Genomic DNA, 12,910 nt, shown 5'->3' on the forward strand with positions numbered 1-12,910 from the left:
TCATTAAGCTAAACGTTGTATTTCCAGTGAGAGAGAAACGAGCAGACTTATTTCTGTAGTTAAGGAAGATAAAGATCGAATAGATAAATCGGCCGACAGAAAGATTTCGACATAACGAAACGATGGAAAAACACTTATTAGATCAGATGACATTTTTTTTTAAGGACTCCGCGCTTCCCAAAGCTAAACGATAATAGAAAATGCAAAAAAAAAAAATGTTAAGAAATAAGTTTTTATAACAAATCGAACCACTGGAGAGTTGGGAAATTTCGGTGAGATGGATACGAACAGTTTCATTTCTTGTAACCGAGAAATGTTTTTTCCCAGATTTTCTGCGAAGACTTAACAGAAAACAAAATTCAACATGGAAAACCAATGGAAAATCGAGGGGGAAAAGTGCCATCGATGGGATTCGTCAGGGGAGGCAAAAAGGAAAGATGGCGGGTGGTTGCGTGATTGAACAATGTGAATAATGTAAAGAGGTTAAGTGGGTAGGGGTTTAAAAAAAAAAGAAATTAAACGAGTGCAAGTCAACAAAGTCGTGTTCGGCCATCACAGTTTCTACTCTCTCGCTCTTTCTTTCATCACCAGTTTTCACGGGCGGCGAACGACGTGTGCAAGAGAGGTGACAGATATAGGATTGAACACCAACACACTCGTAAATCGAGAGGAAATCAAGGAAGGTAACAGACCTGCATATCCCTAAAACCACATTCACCACTTAGGCGTTACTAGCTTATTACTTTTCGTTTTAGCTTCCCTTATGCTGCTACTAATAAAGTTGGCAGTTACTTCAGTTGGTTTTTTATTCATGTAGTTGCTGATGTATAAAGAAACCATCTTATTAGATCCCTCTAAAATTATCCCAACGGCTGCGGATACATTATGAAGAATAGCTCCTTTTCCCTCGAAACAACAAACGCACGCAAAGAATTATAATAATAAAAATGAAATAAAGGAAAGTGAAAAGAAATTGATTACGGCAAAGACTTTAATGGAGTTGGGAATTGAGAAACTGGTTTGTTTTTTCTCTCTTTTTTTTTTTGCAACCGAAGAGATCAAACACGACCAGTTTCTCGATCTAGGATCCCATTTGTGTTTTTCTCCCCCCTCTTTTTTTTTTTTTTTTTTGTTCCTTTTTTCTTTTTTTTTTAATAGTTTAGGCCACTGGCTTCTCCGATTGGGTTGGTGTAGTGGTCGGAGTAGCAGTTGACGACGAGCCCGAGACGACCAAACCACCAGAATTGGCAGCTTCTCGCTGGGCCTCGGCTTCCTTGAGAGCTTCGTCCAACTCGTGAGATGAGCTGGAACGTGACGTCACCACCTTAGACTAAAAGGAGAAAAAAAAAACCAATAACGAAATTCTCTTCTCTCATTGTTTTTTTTTATATCAAGGAAGTTACCTTAACATTAGTGTAGACTGAGCCGACTCTTTCCTCCATGGAACGGAAAGTGTCGGAATTCTTAACTGCTCCTATTTTGGCGGATAGTCCTCCAGTGATACCACCAAGGAAAGTTGTCGTTTTTTCTGCTGTCGTCTTCAGCGCAGTTTCGGTTTTTTGGTACCTAAAAATATTTCATTTTGGTTAGTTACAAAATGTGTCGTCGTTTCACACAAACACGTATACAAAAAAAAAAAAAGGAAGAAAAAACAAAACTTAAGCAAAATAGAAAATCGACGGGACTTTAGTTGCCCAGTTGTTTGTGCATAGAAGCATAAAACCCCAAGCAAGACTCGGGCTGGACTCGGTTGAGTGGATCGATCGCAATCAGCCCGGTGTATGAGCCAGAAAAGGGAAAAAAGAGTATATGAATAACAGCAACAACAACCACAAAGGAGGAAAAGATATAAGTTAATAAAAGTGCAGCTTTTTTTTTTGTTCTATCCAAGATCGGTCAATACAACGTACAGGATCTAGTAGTCGGACCAAAAAATAAAGAAAATAATAATGAAAAAAAAAGAGAAAACGTAAAGAATAAATGGCAAAGGATATGAGAAGGAGACGAAGAGAGCTGGGAAACTGTATTAATGTTTCTTTCTCAACAAGAGTGAACGGGCGCAAATAGGAGAGAGTTTGCTAGGACGGACAGACGGAAATCAATACGAATAGTCAAGCACGTCGAGTCGATATTTTCGTGGGGGAGGAAGTAGGAGAAAGAGGGGGTCTGGGGGGTGTGCGAACGACGAGCTTTGCAACTCTGGGAAATGCTGGAGCATATAGGGGTAGGAGGACGTGGAGGCGGAAGAGGGGGTGGTGGCACAAATCCCCCTCTCCTACCACCACCACTCTTCTGCCTCCTCTTCTTTCCGTTTCTCTTCTGCCCAGATTGCCCTTTACCCCTATAAGCCTTTCCACAGTCTGGATATCAAAGAATGGAGATTCAAAATGGCCCAGATAGATTTAGACATTTAACTCTTTGTTGCAACAACTGTTTCTTGATGATTTTCTGTTTCTTTTTTGCTAAACGCGCTAAAAGAACGAAGTAAACGATCCAATTGACACCAAATGTTGTCAGCAAACGTCTGTTGATTTAACCTGAACTTGATTTAGAAAACCGGCTTTAGAGCATCATCAGGAAAGAATATCGCTTTCGAGTAATAGGCACCTTTCAATCCAATTATACCTCCAAATAAGAGAACAAGTTGCCCCTACACTAATCGCTAAACTAAAAGTAAGTGACGAAGAGAGGGGGCGGTTGAAGAGAAAAGGCGAGCACCAACTTACATTTCACGAGCGGCGTCCATGATTGCGATCAATAGAAGAAATAGAAAATAATTCGATGACACTTGATTAGATATGTATGTGGATTAAATGGAATCGGTATGGAAGTCCTATCAATTTTCTTTTTCCTCTCCTACTAATTCAAGTCGAATAAGCGACTTGAAACCAGACACTTTGACGCGGAGAGAGAGAGGCAAACTGGCACCGATAGCAGGGAGACGAGCTGCTTTTTGCTCCTTCCCGTTTTCCCTCTTTTTTGGCCTTTTCTTTCTTTAACGAATGGATTCCGATGAAAAGACGCCCAGTGACGACGCCGATCGATGGCCACGCGCAAGGCTATTTTACAGAACTGTGCGCGCAACCACTCACGCTCTCTATTCTCAGCTGGCTCTACATAAAAAGCCCACCTTCCTTGTGGTTTACTTGTACACATAACTACACACAGAACTATGTTACCGTATCGAGCCAGATGCTTGGTTCTCAACATGGAACATTTTCTTGCAAAAAAACTAAAAATCGTATGCAAGTGAAAATAAAGACCTACTAAGACAAGAAGCGACATACTTACAAGGGAGCACTAGAAATCGCCTTGGAAACCTCCTCCACCTTTTCCTCAATAGTTTGGAAGCTGACAAAAACCAAAAACAAGCAATCAAAACAACTACTGGTACTTAAAGAAAGCACAACCAAGTATGAAAATATAAGCCACATTCGAACAACAGCTTAAAGTTCTTTACACTTTCTTTGGTACTACTTTTAAAACTTGACAATATAACCTTTTAGACATAAGAACTGGTTTATCAATTAGCTTTCTTCAATTTGTAATTGCTTATGTTTAACCTTATGCTGTTGTTCGACCACTATAAGAAATAATAACACAGAAAGGTCAGGACAATAACATAGTGCATAACATTTAAAAATAAATTGAGAAAAATAAACTTGTAAAACCCTGATGGTTGTTGGGTACTTTGTACTTACGTGGAAGTCTCCTTGACATTTCTCAATCCCTGCGAAATATCATTGGAAAATTCTCCCCAGGCAGTGATACCCAGTTTTCTTTTAAGTTCTGATGATTTCCTTAGTTTAGAAGTTAAGACTTGGCGCATTGTTTGAATTTCATACTCCACCTAAAACACAGTTTCTTTATAACCATAGGCAATTCATCAAACTAAAGGAAAAAGAGTACCTCAGCCAATTCTTTCCTCCACTCTTCCTTTTTAATTTCTTGTTCTTCGATGGATAAATTCATGAACGATTGGGACATGGGAAATTCTCCCATACCATCAGACACGTCAGGAGTTTTGGGTTCATCTTGAAATTTATTTGAATTCGACGCTGTGGCAGTTTTGAAAATGACAGATTAATATGTAGAAAAAATGTAGGCGTCAAAATTAATAATAGATATATTACCAGAATTGTTCATGTTGAGGAGGTGAATTTCTTCGACTTTCGAGTAGCGATTTCAAGGTAAAACCGGAAAAGCAGAAGCACTTTATGACGAAAACAGCATATGTGACGTGTCGTCTTTCCCCACAGAGGGCGCAAAAAACTTTTGTACTTGGACCGGCTTCGTTTTGCGTGTTTGCCGCTTATCCAAAACTTCAATATTGTTACCTGGAAACACGAAGTTATTACTTATTAATACCGTATTCCACAGATAATGGAAGCTGAATGTGCTGTTATTTTTTTTTTCGTCAAAAGTTGTAAAGCTAAAGTCTGTTATTTGCTAAATTTTCCAAATTAACTAACAACATTTGTTGGAAAATAGGGCAGAAAATGCGTAACACCTTACGTGTAGACAACCATGGCAGATGCGAATCCTAATGACTGTACCTGTTTCATTTATGAGTCAGCTTGTCATTTCTTTGTCCAGCTATTCGTCTAGTCATCCAAAATAGGGTGCGGTTCGACTAGAATGAAATCATTCTGCTATTAACATCTACCTATTTGGGTGGGGCATTGCTTACAATAAGACCATTTCTGTCGAGACCAGCGAATAAGACAGTAAAAAAAAATACAAATAAAAAAAAAATATTATTATGTTTGTTGCTTCATCCTTTGTTTTACTTTTTTCTTGAGCTGTCTTAAAACACACACGCACTATAACAAGAGGTCACACGTAAACAGCAACAAGAAAGCGAAATTTTGTTAATAAATGCCTCAGTTACAGACAATGCAGAAATAATATCTGAGCAATGGAGAACGAACCGTTTCATCCACTTTTCATTGCCATGTCGTTGAGTATATTTAGGTTTTTAAAATGTATTCTAATTCAAGAGTGAAGACCTTTGGCGAAATTCCATACCAACGGGCAAGTCCACCAAAGGCAGGTTAAGTTGGCGGGCTCGATGCCGAGAACGCCAAATTTTTAAGGTGTAGTCATCAGAAGCAGTGATCAAAATTTCTGGATCTCTACCCAAATAAAGAGAAGAATGATCTTTGTCATAGATTTTCAAATTCATTTCTAAATCTATGCAAACCTAGGGTTAAATGAAACGGCATTCACGACATCTTGATGCGGAAATTTGGCCAAAACGACGCCGTAATGCCGGTCCCATATATACGCATATTTGTCCTCCGCACCGCTTATAATGCAAACAAAAAATAATTAGACTAGAAGTAGTCAGGTAACAAGAAATTTGTTTTCTACCTTGCCACATAATTATTGCTGACGTCCAGAAAAATGAAGAAACATTCATCATTAGGTGTGAAAGACCGGTGGGCCCGTAATAACGATCCGACCTGGGAGGAAGAAATGCAAAACCGTAATGGTTCCCGTTGCGCCATCATTTGCTTATCTAAGTTTCATTTGTATTATTACCTGCTTTAGTGTGACTAGATCAATGACGTGAATGTCAATCTCTTGGGCTATGGGTGGCGGCTGTAGGGGATTCTCAATAATACAACCTTGCGGCCAGGGCCGGACATTTACGTATAAATATCTGAAAAGGAAATCAAGAAATGCAAAAATTCTTGATGATCAGGACGAAATTTGAGAATCGCATAATTATACCTGTGGTCTGGAGATAAAGACATTCCAATGATATGGCCGTTTAAATCAATGACGTGATCAATTGGATCAAATCGATCGGCGACAGCCTCAAAGTCTTGCCAAACGGGTTCGGGTCTAGTTTAGGGAAACAAAAAGCGTTTGAAACATTCAAATTTTTCAAATAAGATTCAAACCGCCTTACGGAGGGATTCCTAGAGCTAATGACTCTTCCAAGGCTTGCCGTTCTTGCCTCTGAATAGCAACTCGTTCAGCTAAACTTGGGCCGATATCAATCCGATTACAAAATGTAAACGGAGATATTCGTTTTAAACCTGAAAGGGAAGAAAACAAACTGATTACCGATGGACAGAAGACGGGAGATTACAACAAGACCTATTTGATGTGGGGTATAAGTCCGCGAACCCATAGTGAAAATCAAGAATTTTTCACGAGGATCCAGTACTTCCTCCGAATCATCGTCGGTAGCTTCTGACTCTGCGCGTTGGGAACTAGCTTCAGCACCGGAGCAAGCTAATGGGGAATCTGATCTGGTTGATTCCTTCTCGACTTCGTCGTCGTCGCTTTTAGATTCCTCTTTAGTTTCATAATCCCTGTTTCCCATTCTGGAAGTATTACATAGTAAACTTGAAATCATGGAACGAAATTTAGTTTCATCTAAATTTGTTTGGTTATGTTTTTACCTGGCGGCCGTAATATTCGGCGAATCTCGTCGCCAAGACTGAAATTCACCCGAGTTAGTTGGCCATAAGGTTCCTTCAGCTATATCACACGTAACAGAGTTCATTTATGCTAACTGAGAACGTAAAATTTCGTCGTACTTGAGTTATGAAAAAAAACGTCTTCCTCTTTACGTGAACTGCGGTCTGTTGTCTTGGTGTCAGCTGTTGGAAGGTCGGGATGCGAAATTGGATTTCCCGTCTCATGACAACTCTGCAAAGCAAAAATTTTGTTATGTCAAATAGTATAACAAGCCGATCAAGAAGGAATACTTTATTTGAGGAGCAATCGTCAGACGTGTTCGATGGTGTCGGCGAAGAAGATGTCGGCTGACGTTGAGGTAAAGAACGACAGTTTGCTACCGTGATTGAGCGGATAGACGAAGCGCTTCTATTATAAAACTTGAACATTCGGTTCATAATGGAGGTGAATTCAGAGTCTGATTCTTGCGACGCTCGATTCAACCACACGACTGACGTGCTTACGAGATGGGCAAGCCAGCGCAGATCACCCGATAATAGATAATTGTCATTGTACCACGTACCGAAAAAATCATACGGCTTGTTTGACATTCGGCACTGGATGACAAAATCCTCCTGTGTGGATTACAGCAGAAAATGATAAATTGTTTCTAGCAATGTTTAGTGTTCGCAATCAATCTACTTACTTCAAGATTGAAAACAGCGATTTCGCCTGTATTTGAATGGTTTCCAAAATGAACTCCTGATACCAACAGCAATGTATCTGATTCATTGAATTGACTGAACTGAGTGTTCTTCCAACTGTATACTTTCATATCATAATAATGTTTGATTCTTGCAGGGTAACCAGCATCCCAAAGCTAGAAAAACAAAGTTTTGCATGCTTTTAGAACTCAAAAAGTTGCACCAAATGCATACAAATGTTGATTTGAGTATTTTACCATCACATAACCATCTTTCGAGCAGGTGGCAAAATACTTCCCATTGTGCGAAAAACTGACATGAAGCACTTGATGGGTATGGCCCTTCAGTACTTCTGTTTCTAATATTGGTGTATGTTGCCATAGCCTTAGGTATTCGCTAAACCATGATGTTTGGCCTAAATTAAAAACATAATATTGTTGAGGAATGAAGAATTTTTGAAGAGAATATGTAGTAGGTACCAGGAGCTATTCCAATTGTTGGATTTACATTCCAGTCTCTTTTCACGAGAGATTTCCATAATAGTTCATCTTTAGATACTCTGTACCAGGTTTGAGACACACTTGAGAGATTCAGAATGTCCTTGAAATTCAGAAAAAGAAGTATTGGTAAACAAGTTCTAACTATTATGGAAGATAAGATAAATTTAATGCCTCTGCTTTGAGGTATCGAAAAATCTGCAGTAAAACATGATCAGGCAGGTGACTTGGAGAATTTTTCGAGTTCATCTTAGTTTAAAATTCGGTTTTACGCAATCATTAACACAGACGTAATAAGCGCCTAGTTACGTCCCATTTATTCCGGATACACATGTTAATCCAGGTGAAAAATTTCCCTTTTCGATAAACTGGAATGACGAATCTTTTACAGTTTAACGACAAGATAAGGTAGATATATAAAAAAACAGAACGAAAACAAACAAAAACCTTTTAATGTGAGTACTCAAAATTGACAAAACTGCCAGTAGATGGGAGTAATGTCGCTTTCTTCTGAAGATTTTGAAACAATTGTATAATGCAAAAAATTAATTTTAAAGCATTGATTTTAGGTCAATCTATGGTTGACTTTGCAGAAAGTGTAAGTCATATCAAGCAAATGTCCGTCAGGATGTAGGTTAACAGAGAAATCGCCAAATAATCAACAACAAAAAATTAAAATAGTTTAGCAGAGCGTGGTTTCGATCCACGGACCTCTGGGTTATGGGCCCAGCACGCTTCCGCTGCGCCACTCTGCTCTGTATAATATTGACAACAACTATGGTAATTATGATTTTTCCCTTATCGTTACGCTCGAAATTTGCTACCGTTCTTGTCGTCAACCCATAATGAGTGATATTTTGTCGCCATGGTTGGATGAGAATAGTTTTTCATTTGCGTCTAAGCCTCTGAAACAAAATAATTTTCTCGCCGACGTGTACGTTGCCTGAACCAAGAGGTCAAGCCACTAGCTCGAGCAATGGTCAGTTCATAGGTCACGGCTCCGACTGTGACTGAATATCGGGCGACGTCGAGTCTAAACTCTGTTTTCTTGAATTATGATTTTTAAAAAGACGCATGATGATGAATGCCACTAAAGTTTCTACGAAATAAACTCAGTGACTGTAAGACGTTTCACGTTCATAACAGTATTTCAAGCTGGACGCAAACTCTCCGTCAACCTTGAACCATCTAGAGCTACATATGCAGGAGGACGTATTTCCACATATTATTGTTGATCCAGTTGTGAGTCTCCTGTGACACGGACCGCTTGTGCTTTCTGATTGTTTTACTTTTTGGGTGTATTCGTGTATGTACAGACGAATAATGCTGGCCGGAAGACGGAGGAGGCGGAATCGGCTCTATACGCACACTCTAATACATCCTAGACAGCAAAAGAGAGGAATAGCACCATCGTTATCTTGTATGTGAACTTTTTTCGAGGAAGAACAAAAAAAGATAACGATGGACGGTCGTCGCCAGACTTTTTATCTCAACTATTTATTTTTTCATTTTTCTCTAGTCAGGTAAAGTTCAGTTACTCTGGTCGCAATGAACTTGACAATGGGACGTCTTCGTTATTATTGGTATATCTTTCATAATGACATTTTCACAGTTTAAAAAAAAATGTTGTCAAACGCTTACAGAATACATAGCTGGACTTGGCATTATGACTCAAGGCTGAACCAAGGCTATGATGAATTTGTCCAATTCAAAAACTATAAGCTTCTCTGTCTGCTCTTTTGAGTCATCAGCGAGAGGGGAGGCGGTCCGTTTTCAATGTTTTGACACATATTTAAGAGAAAAAGGGAAAACAAAGGAAAGACACACAGCCAACAACCCTGACGCTAGTTGAAAAAGAGAGGAAGGAAATTTATTTTCTTTTTTTTTCTTTTTCTTTTTCTTTGCTATCAGCAATACACAGACGGACCAATTTTTATGTTCTTCATCTTCTACTTCTTCGGGGCGGTTGGAAGAGGCGGTGGCGGAGCCGGAGGAAGGCTGTGTAGAGAGCCAGACCTAATCGCTAAGCAAACTCGCACATGGTGCGTCTTCTTTCCCCTTAAAGAAAAAAGGAAAATAAAATAAAATAGCAAGAAAATTCGAATAAGAAAAAAATAAATGTATACTAAAGATACGCTGCTGCACTAGTATATTAAAAAAAAAAAAAAAAGGAAAAAACGAGGGGTTGTAAATCATCGAACCTCTGGTGCCCAAGCTTCCATACCACATCCAAGAGATGAGGGTAAAAAGGGTCATGTCTCACTCCTTTTTCTTCTGTGGAGGGTCAAGAAAAGAAACACTGGAGAAATAGAAGAGGTCATCATAGACTTTTTCGCGCATTGACACCATCAACCAGGGGTTCCACTTTATTTTCTTTTTTCCCTTAATGTGTGTAGGTCTACAGAATTGATTTGTGTATAGTATATAGACTTGCCTACCACTAGCAAACGAAATTAAATAGAGCGCGCTCGTGCGCTCGGCGTCTTTTGTTGTTATTGGATACTCATCTCAGGTGTGATGACACACCTGTTCAGCTTTGAATGTTTGCCCTATTATACTCACCTTTCTTTATAGTCTTCTATTCTTTAGGTACTGGTATTGGTTTCCTTAAAAAGCCGTGTCCCCACTCAATTGTCCGCGGCAGCAACACACCCACAACATGGGAGGTCGTTTGTCGATGATGATCATCGCACGCGTTCGGCTGACAGCACCCGGTGCACGCACGTGGACACAACACATCCCAATCATCATCCACCTGCGAGACAAATCATTGGCCATTCTTCAGCTTGTTTTTTTTATTTTTTATTTTTTTTACTAGCCCGTTTTCTCCTATAGGGTATTCCCTTGTTGGTTGTCCAGCATGTGCCAAGAAAATAAATGTATAAACTTGTTGTATTGGCCATTGTATCAGGACATGTTTGTAAGTGGACATTCCAGCTGTGCAAAAGGACACAAAACAAAAATGTTGACGACGCATTTGGTAGGGAAAAGGAAGAACGGGCGTTGACGCAGGGTCTGATGTCATGCCCGCAAACACTTGTTTTCGCTCTCGTTTGTTTTTTAGCAAATGAGAGAAAGACTTTATTTAATTTAAAAAAAAAAAAATGTCCCTGACAAAAAGAGTTTTCCGTTTGATGCTTCACTGTTCTTTTCGTGCGTCATTGAGTGTGTCACCAGTTCCGGCTTTGAGGCGTCTTCTATTACTTAACGTGCTTGAATGAAAAATTAGATCATGTCTTATTTTGATTATAGGAACTCAAAACGACAATTCAATTGCGTCAGTAATTAGTTGATCTTATCCTTGATTCGGTGAATGACGAGGATTGTTGGATGTGTAAAACGACATGGATGCAGGAAATCGATGCGTCTACGTCAACGTTCCAGAGTTGCACGTAGCCAACGACTTTGGGTGATGCAACCCGATCTTTCTTCTACAGTGGTACCCGTGTTTAATTTTCAATTTTTTCTTTTTCTTTGGCGAAAGAAAAAAAGATGCATAACATGGAAGTGCTCAACATCGACGCTATTTCTCCGAAGAAAGATGGAAAATATTTTGAAAAACGAAATAAATAGAAATAAATTCAGCGCATAGCTTTTTTTTCTTCGGCTGAGTGTTGGGTTACTTTCAACTCGTGACCTTTTCTCAAGACGATGGTTGACGAATTCTCGTCTATAATATATTCGGAATAAATTTGAATATTCTGCATCAACAAGCAATCCTTGATATGTTGGAAAAGAACCGAACATTCACTCGTGCTACCACAAATTTAAATTTGTGCTGAACCGAAAATGCAACCACTTAATTTTTAATTTCATCAATTCGTGCTGAATGATGTATAGGACACGTATACAGCATCGCAAGTGTAAATTCGATACACTGCGCGTCAATATATATACGAAACGCAGTCTTTCTTTTGCAGAAACAGTGAATATTGATTTGCGGGATTGATTTTCAGCGAGATTGACCCTTTGACATCGGACATCTTCTTTTTTTGTGTGTGTGTGTGTGTCTAAAGATGAAAGAGAGCTGCATGTGTGTTCTTGCGCTGTGAACATATGGAGAAAGAAGTAGCGCGTGATTCGGCAGTTTGGTCTTCATTATGGACCGTTTCGCATTTGAAACGAGAAAAAAAGAAAAATAAAGATGATGAACATTGAAGCTTATTGTATTCGATTTTTAGAAGCCCTCTCGCAGGATATTCACTGGTGTGGGAGGAGGGAAGGAAGAGGGAGTCCCTCGGCAAGCAAATGGTTGAACGAGATAAAAAAAAAAACTGGGAGGCTAACACACACACACACACAGACGAAAGAAAACCAAAAAGAGAAAATTTTTAAAATAGAAAACATCTACTAACGAAAAAAAAAAAAGAAAATGAGAGCTGGACCGAGTCTCTTTGCCTGTGTGTCGCCCATATATACACAAGCAGCCAGCGCAAAATCAGGCAAACACGCACAGCGTCCGGCCCGTCGGAAAAGGGGGGGGCGGGTTTGCTTGAAGAAAAAAAAAAAATTAGAAACACAGTTTGTTTTGTTTTTTCATTTCTTTTTTGGACTAACAGCATCCAGGGGAAATGTTTCAAAATACAACATTTTAATGCTTGTTATTGAATAACTATAAACAATGTGGACAAAACAGTGGCACACGTAATCTCTTTAACTATCAAAAGTATTAGAGCAATCGCTACTCCTTTAATCACTGACAGCCCCACTGGGATCATTATAATGCGCAACATTGTTATTAAAAAAAAGGGGGGAGTCTTTCGGTCGGTCAGTTCAAATGATGCGCATTATTGTTAGCTTAAACACCTCGTCCTTCCTAACGTCGAATGAAGAAGGTTGTTGTAGAACAATATAGCATAATTGTATCTTGCTAATATAAAAGATTAAGGATAAGATGACAAGCTGGACGTTACGGCCTACATTCGTGATGCGGAAGGCGTACAGAAAAAGGTCTACTAGGTCAAGTTGAAGAAGAACAAACAGGTACACCCACCCATCCCACCTACACAGGTGTGTAGGATGCTGCTTTCACTCTCTTCCCGTTCGGAAGACATCCGGACGTTTCCCTCTTTTCTTTACTTTTCTCGGATATCCGCCCTCCGCCTCCCCCCACTTCTTCGCTCATTTAGCTAACACAGCTCCCTTTCTCTGTGTACTGAAAACTACGGCGATGAAAAAAAAAAAAAAACAGCGCGTGCCATATATATTCTGTTTCAAAAAAACAAAATAATTGTTCAAATAGAAGACTTGGATGGCCCGGAACGCAGTCAAAGTTACCGTGTTGACTCACTCTCT

At 39.4% G+C, this 12,910-nt stretch overlaps 2 protein-coding genes and 3 long non-coding RNA genes across 9 annotated transcripts in view; 2 read left to right on the forward strand and 3 right to left on the reverse strand.

Moving 5' to 3' along the window:
• On the reverse strand, nt 1-4,276 carry LOC116918061 (tumor protein D54). Of its 2 annotated transcripts, XM_045168697.1 has the most exons (6): nt 4,134-4,276; nt 3,910-4,058; nt 3,702-3,850; nt 3,292-3,351; nt 1,404-1,566; nt 1-1,330 (listed from the first exon to the last, which is right to left on the reverse strand). In XM_045168697.1, the coding sequence occupies exons 1-6, from the start codon at nt 4,144-4,146 to the stop codon at nt 1,160-1,162; spliced, it is 705 nt and encodes a 234-aa protein (XP_045024632.1). In that variant the 5' UTR covers nt 4,147-4,276; the 3' UTR covers nt 1-1,159. The 2 variants fall into 2 exon arrangements, with proteins under 2 accessions (XP_045024632.1, XP_045024633.1); XM_045168698.1 differs by lacking the exon at nt 3,292-3,351.
• LOC116918073 overlaps nt 1-12,910 on the reverse strand; it is a 22,782-nt gene continuing 9,872 nt past the window's right edge. The window contains exon 3 of the long non-coding RNA XR_004391389.2: nt 1-1,110. This is a non-coding gene — a long non-coding RNA (uncharacterized LOC116918073). The remainder of the gene's footprint in view (nt 1,111-12,910) is intronic.
• On the forward strand, nt 4,289-4,755 carry LOC116918068. The gene is made up of 2 exons (XR_006642871.1): nt 4,289-4,426; nt 4,492-4,755. It is a non-coding gene; the product is annotated as an uncharacterized LOC116918068 (long non-coding RNA).
• LOC116918053 (F-box/WD repeat-containing protein 5) lies at nt 4,761-8,070 on the reverse strand. 2 transcript variants are annotated; one of them, XM_032923718.2, is made up of 14 exons: nt 7,790-8,070; nt 7,598-7,718; nt 7,376-7,533; nt 7,121-7,294; nt 6,726-7,049; nt 6,555-6,666; nt 6,417-6,495; nt 6,109-6,359; nt 5,918-6,047; nt 5,737-5,850; nt 5,545-5,665; nt 5,374-5,465; nt 5,204-5,308; nt 4,761-5,135 (listed from the first exon to the last, which is right to left on the reverse strand). In XM_032923718.2, the coding sequence occupies exons 1-14, from the start codon at nt 7,862-7,864 to the stop codon at nt 4,991-4,993; spliced, it is 2,001 nt and encodes a 666-aa protein (XP_032779609.2). In that variant the 5' UTR covers nt 7,865-8,070; the 3' UTR covers nt 4,761-4,990. The 2 variants fall into 2 exon arrangements, with proteins under 2 accessions (XP_032779609.2, XP_032779610.2); XM_032923719.2 differs by having other exon boundaries at nt 6,109-6,338; nt 7,790-8,069.
• Nucleotides 8,864-10,506, forward strand: LOC116918072. Of its 3 annotated transcripts, none has more exons than XR_006642863.1 (4): nt 8,864-9,035; nt 9,135-9,198; nt 9,259-10,127; nt 10,190-10,506. It is a non-coding gene; the product is annotated as an uncharacterized LOC116918072 (long non-coding RNA). The 3 variants fall into 3 exon arrangements; XR_004391388.2 differs by having other exon boundaries at nt 9,259-9,657; XR_004391387.2 differs by having other exon boundaries at nt 9,259-9,657; nt 10,205-10,506.

The sequence above is a fragment of the Daphnia magna genome, linkage group LG2, assembly GCF_020631705.1.
Source record: "Daphnia magna isolate NIES linkage group LG2, ASM2063170v1.1, whole genome shotgun sequence".
NCBI classification, from domain to species: Eukaryota; Metazoa; Arthropoda; class Branchiopoda; order Diplostraca; family Daphniidae; genus Daphnia; species Daphnia magna.

What these genes read in the sequence shown, in the direction of transcription:
- LOC116918061 (XM_045168697.1), bottom strand. An exon ending in GGAGGAAAGAATTGGCTGAG is followed by an intron (nt 3,851 to 3,909) that starts GTACTCTTTTTC and finishes ACTGTGTTTTAG; the next exon opens with GTGGAGTATGAAATTCAAAC. An exon ending in GCGATTTCTAGTGCTCCCTT is followed by an intron (nt 1,567 to 3,291) that starts GTAAGTATGTCG and finishes AAATATTTTTAG; the next exon opens with GTACCAAAAAACCGAAACTG.
- LOC116918053 (XM_032923718.2), bottom strand. Translation starts at nt 7,864, where the DNA reads ATGAACTCGAAAAATTCTCCAAGTCACCTGCCTGATCATGTTTTACTG. An exon ending in TCGCTGTTTTCAATCTTGAA is followed by an intron (nt 7,050 to 7,120) that starts GTAAGTAGATTG and finishes TAATCCACACAG; the next exon opens with GAGGATTTTGTCATCCAGTG. An exon ending in TTATACCCCACATCAAATAG is followed by an intron (nt 6,048 to 6,108) that starts GTCTTGTTGTAA and finishes CTTCCCTTTCAG; the next exon opens with GTTTAAAACGAATATCTCCG.